A 6000-nucleotide genomic window follows, 5' to 3' on the forward strand; every position below is an offset into this window, starting at 1 on the left:
CAGATTTTTTCTATCTCTAGTTATGCATTGTCTCTAATTAGTGTTTCAGTTTGAGCCCAGAGAGTTTTATTTTGTTTTGAATTCCTCCTCCGTTTGTCACAACTGTTTTGTTGCTTTTTCCATTTCTCAGTCAATAACAGAGAAAGTTATTACTTTTCCCTGCATTCTGTGAAAATATCTTAGTCCAAAGTTAATTAAGCTGTGCTGAGCCAAATATTTGCCTAGTGCAACTCTGTGCAAGTTGGTGTCACACCCCTTGACCCATATTCTCCAGATTTACCTCAAGAACTAGCAGAATCCTTGGATTTGCTTAACATTGCTCCTTTTGGTCATTAATTACTTCAGATCCAATTGTGCTTTTGCAGAAACTCTCCTTAGCGTGCTTTGTTCCATCGGCTGGTTATGAAGCTTGTTTCAGAGCTATTAAAATAATTATGCACATTAGGAACAAACATTTCTTTTATATTGACGATACACACACGCATCGCAGAAGTCCGATGGGGTTGAGAGCTGAGCAAGCGCTGCCTGAGGTATGGAGCTTCCAAGGGGGCAGGCTGTGGTCATCAGATGAGTGCCTTTGCTGAGATTTTCAGCAAGCCAGCAGCGGAAGGAGTGAGTGTTGGCGCTTAAATTGTCATGTGCAGGTCTCAGTTAACATCCTTTTGAATAAAAAGGGAAAGGAGAGGAAGCGGTTTGCTGCCCCAGGTCCAGTTTTTATTTGCTCACAGATTCAGGTAAATATTAGTGCTAAATCTAGGAAGCGCTCTTTTTTCTCTTTTCTGAAGAATCCAGAAAATGTTGTGGGGTTAGAAAAGATTAAAAAAGGTTCTGAATGACAGTGAGGAAAGCTGGACAGGTACATATGGCCGCCAAGGAGGCAAGAGGTTGAGGGTGTAGCTCCTGATGGCTTGAGAGTTCCCCAGGGACGTGACAGTGAGCGTCCTTCGGTGAGGGGTGGAATCGCCTGGGAATCGCCCTAGCTCATGGGCACTGTGCTCACCTTTCCTAGAGACAAGTGAAGATTTAATTAGTGCAATAACGCAGACAAATTCTAATAAGGGATTGGCAGTCTGGTGATGTGAGACTTGACACAAAGTTTGAGTCAGACCCCACAGGAACTTCAATGTGGATCTCCTCCACCAAGGTGGACCTCCTCTCTCCAAGGTGGGTCAGGGCCAAACAGCGCCATCAGACCCAGCCTATTCCTCTGGCAAAACATGAATGTGAAGGAAAGTAATTTCTGGACCGAAAGCCTTGAAAAATATCTGCCAGTTCTAATTTCTGTTACCAGAGATGCTCTGTTCTTTGCAAACAGGCAATAAGGGCATGCTTTTTTAATGCGCTGTTAAGTTTCTGAGCCGTGGGGTGAAACAGTCCTCATTGCACCATCCACAGCATCGTGGTGCTCCACAGCCACAAGCTGACAGGCCCAGCCCATCTATTTATTCTCTGCAATTAGCGGCCATACCTGTCAGGTCCTGAGCTTCCTAGGGCTTAAAATCTCTCTTGGACACCACCAGATTTTCTTCTGCTTGTGCCCCCCGGGTATGGATCCCACTCTTTGCAAACACGAAGTCCGGACACTGCTGCCTTCCCCACAAAGGGTGAGGAGAGCAAGAGGCAGTGCTGACCAGTGGCACGGGGGACTCTGCGCAGTACGAGTGGCACAAGTTTGGGTAAAAGTTGCACGGACACATGGGATTTGTCCGTGCCAAATTATTGTCGTATTTTCAAAGCAGAAGAATGCGTGTAAGTTGGAAGCACAGACTTGCAGCAGAGTCATCCTGACAGATCCACCATGCACGTTCCTGTGCCAGCATCCGATGAGTTTTTCGGATAGAAGGCAGCCTTCTCAGACACTTGTCCCCAGGAGGTGCAAGGGAAGAAGACCATTGTTTTTGTGCTTTCAATTTCTAGGTAAATGCCACCAGCCCTGTCGAAATGGAGGCAAATGTACCGGTAAGAATAAATGCAAGTGCTCCAAAGGCTACCAGGGAGACCTGTGTTCAAAGCGTAAGTACCAAAGCCACTCCCTCAGTCCTTGTTATAGGAGCATCAAGCTGACTGTACAGTATCTTTTTACTGTCAGCACTAAATGTTCGTTGTCAAATTATTTCAGGTTAATTTACTTCCTGGACATACAGCATACACCAGACTTTTTACAAAAGTCTCCCCACAGTTTCTTCTGTACTCTGAGTTTCTGTAAAACAGCCAAGTGTCAGCTTAGTAATAGCAGTTTGGTAATAGAAAAATACTTAAAATGTCAACACACAGCAACAAAGTCCAATGGGAGCACTTTGTGAGAGGGATGCTGGGGGCTACCCTCCTCTCCCGCTGGTTCTGGTGTACGCTTAGCTCTGCCGTTCCATCTACGTCTCTCTGCTGGAGACTGAGCCAGACCTTGCAGGGGAGTGGGGGGTGAAACGTTTGGGAGCTCAGCTCACACTCGGCGCAAAGTCACAGATTTACTGCGAGAGCCCCAGCCCGTGGTAGGATCCCCTTGTGAGGAACAACAGCAGGGAAGGGGAATATGCATCTCTGTGGATGGAATGGCAAGAGTCAGGCATGTGCGCTCGCTTTCTTACAGCTGTCTGCGAACCCGGCTGTGGCCCGTACGGTACCTGCGCTGAGCCCAACAAATGCCAGTGCAAAGACGGCTGGCACGGGAGACACTGCAATAAGAGTAAGTGAGAAACAAGCCCTGAGAGTCCGTATCGGGGGTCTTACGCACCCTACGCCGTACAGAAACAACTGCTTGGAGAGTCTTTCCAGCCTCGTTAATGATGCCAAAGCACCATTTTTTCTAGTCTTTAATCCAAACAATGAAACAAAGATTTTCAATACTTCATAATCTTAATGACTTAAAAAACCCTCAGAGTCATTTAAAAGTGTTTTACCAAGATCACCTTTGTATTAGAAATTCCAGAATCTGGTATCAGCCAGATTTCTAGATGATCTCATGTGTCTTCCACCCACGGTATGGGAGGGATCTAAAGTCCTTCAGTACTCCTCCGTAATGTCAGCTGGCTTTGAAAGGTTGGGGAGGCATTTTCAGAAATAAAACTCTGTCAGGTTTTAAAGCTGATTAAAATTTAGAAAAAATTAAATGTCCTTTAGAAACTTTGAGGAAAACTTGAAGAGTTATGCAAGATCTATGCTTACTGATTTCAAGTTTTCTTCTCTTCTTCCCCACTCGTGCTCCACAGACCACAAAAGATATTGTCCCAAAGCAAAGTTAGAGTTCTTAAAATGAATTTCTGTTGTGCTTATTGACCTATTTAACATCCAATGAGGCAATTGGTTATTTCACTGGATTTAAAATAGCACTATAAAATTATTCAAAATACAATTGGATATATCCAGTAATACCTTCAAATTTACTTTTATGTTTCATGCACAATAGTGCTGTGATGGCGCATGTTCAAGAGACATTCTGTACATTCTCCTGTGAGATACTAATGTTTAGCTTAAACATTGTTAGCATTAATTTCACTTTAATGTTTTAAGTGGCAATGATAAAAAAGTTGAAAGAGTCTGCAGCTATAAAACCCACCAGTTAGCCATAAGAAATGTGAACCTTACATTGCAGCATCAACTGAATGATCATTTTTGTTAAATGCTGATGATGCCTGATTTGTATCGCATTAAATATATTAGAATAAATATAGTTGTTTCATTAAAAAAAAGTATTATCTAACTGAAATGGATTATGCTGTGAAAATTAGGTCTGGGGAGTCCATTTTTCTGGTGTTAGCTCGTTGACCTGTCTTTAAGTATTTATGTCATTCCCCGAAGAAGAAATACCAGTAATATAAGTTATGGTTAGAAAAAATGGAAATCAATATGAACCTCATAAATTCAGTATGAACTTTTTCTTCTTGTCATACTCTTCTTATGAAGAACTCAGGAATTTAAAAAAAATACGCAGTATGGATGACCATCTCCAAAGAAGTAATTGCCTGTACAATAACACCAAAACTCCTAACTACCATGTTGTGTGGAGTCAATAGTCACACATTATTGTCAGTTCCACGGGTTTCCATCCTTAATTACTTGAGTACAGTCCTGCTGTGTTTAGCACTGCAAAACTCTCTTTGTATTCAGTAAAGAAACTGAGAACAGGCCTTTTGGGTAAAATTCACCCCCCATTTTAAAGGCCCATGTAGGGCTTAAATTGCACATACAAGTCTGCGTGCACTGCAATTCACTCTTTTCCACTAAAACCAAACATCTCCTGATCTTGAGAGGAGATTTATAGTTAATTTGAGAGACTTGCTTCATACTCTGTCAAATCAATGGCTCCTTGGTAAAGCTGTTTTCTTAAAAAGAATTGGTTAAAAAGAATTGGACCTGGGACTCAGTTTTTCAATGTCATTTCCATGAGCTAGAAGTAATGAGATGGGTAAATGAAACCATAAATAATTACAACACAATACTTTGAATCCCATGTTTATTGCTCATTTTCATTTCCACAACAAAGCAGTTCTGCTAAGCCTATTTCAGACTGCTTTTTTTCCCCCCCTAGGTGTTTATTGTCGCTGCTGTTCTTTCTCTTTGCATTCAGCCATAAACCGAAGCCAAGCTCAGGTAGCTGGCGCAGATTGTCCCCGGGGGGATGCTTACGCCGCTCTTCAGAGCCCCTCGCCGGCAGATCGGCATGACTCTCACCCACCCGGCGTGGGCTGTGCAGGCGTGAACCCAGGGCTGAGTGACAGCCTGGGCGCGCTGATGGTCCCCTGGGCTCCCGGGCAAGGCGAGAGCATCTCTGGGTGATGAAGCCCCTCTGGCAGCACCTCATCCATCCTGGGGGGCACAGAGAGGAGCGAGCGCTTGCGTAAGGTGCAGCAAAATCCTTTGTTCAAACGGCGGGGACTGTTTCCACTTGAAATATTAGCAGTGGATCGTGAGCCCACTTCTGTGGTTTCTTTTCTCTTGAATTGGATAATTTTCCAGGGTATGGAGCCAGCAGTCTGAGCGCCCTGAGGCCAGCCGGCAGCAAGCGCAGGCAGCACACACCTTCGCCGAAAAAGGCCGAGGAGAGGCATGTTCCACCTGAATCCAATTATATCTGGTGAACTCCAACATGTGAAACGGTTTGTGTTACACAGAGTTCATAGCCTTCATTAACCTCTCGTGGATTGAATGTTAGAACGCTGTTCATTACAGTTAAGATTACTGGCTGGAATTTTATTAGCTTCATTATAAGCCACTGAGCTGATATTTACTATTCCTTTTAAGTTTTATAAATACTTCTATAGCATGATTATATAGGCTGCTTGTTTCAGTGCTTTGGATGGTATTTGGTACTATACTTCAGTTGTGTTTAAACTTCCTTTTTTGATTATATAGCTGCAAATATTTTCCAAAAATTAAGTAACAGTATTCAAGCAGAAATCCTCATAGATGCTAACCTGAATCATTTCAATGGCTACAGATTTAATTTGCCTGAGACAAAGGAAAGGAGCCTTTTACATTTTAGTCATTGTGCATTTAGGCTTTTCCCTAGGAAAACTACATAAAATAAATAAGTTGCCTAATTTAAAAACTGAGTAACTCAATTCAGTGTTATTTTTGGCTTTACAGTTTTGCAGAGTACTGTGTATTAAAAATACACTGCAGTGGTGCCATTTAACCAACATAATATATTGTGAACAAAGTAGAACTATAATGTATGAACTTTCTGCATCAGCTTGAAGCAATATAATATATTGTAAACAGAACAGCTCTTATGTAATAAACTTTTTATACTAACGGCTATGTATAAAATAAAGATGCTGCTTTAGTTTTTCGAGTACTGCTCTGTGTGGCCTCCTGTGGTCTCATCAGTGCTGGGTTGGGACGATGGCTTTTCTAGAGCACACTCATAAAAGAATGGTGCAGTGGGGTTGAGTTGGTATCCCCATCTCTGCTTTTAGTCCAACAGCTCTTCAAAATACTTCAGAAGAGCAACTTCTGCTTGTGCCTTTGCAAAGAAGGGGATGCACCGAAGGGCAGGTGTGT

At 42.7% G+C, this 6000-nt stretch overlaps 1 protein-coding gene across 1 annotated transcript in view; it reads left to right on the forward strand.

The window, feature by feature from the left end:
* WIF1 (Wnt inhibitory factor 1) overlaps positions 1-5794 on the forward strand; it is a 45569-nt gene extending 39775 nt beyond the window's left edge. Inside the window, exons 8-10 of the mRNA XM_075429195.1 lie at positions 1918-2013; positions 2588-2683; positions 4954-5794. Of these exons, the coding sequence (XP_075285310.1) occupies positions 1918-2013; positions 2588-2683; positions 4954-5075 (314 nt within the window). The 3' untranslated portion in view covers positions 5076-5794. The remainder of the gene's footprint in view (positions 1-1917; positions 2014-2587; positions 2684-4953) is intronic.
* Positions 5795-6000: the final 206 nt, after the last annotated feature.

The sequence above is a fragment of the Opisthocomus hoazin genome, chromosome 8 (assembly GCF_030867145.1).
Source record: "Opisthocomus hoazin isolate bOpiHoa1 chromosome 8, bOpiHoa1.hap1, whole genome shotgun sequence".
NCBI classification, from domain to species: Eukaryota; Metazoa; Chordata; class Aves; order Opisthocomiformes; family Opisthocomidae; genus Opisthocomus; species Opisthocomus hoazin.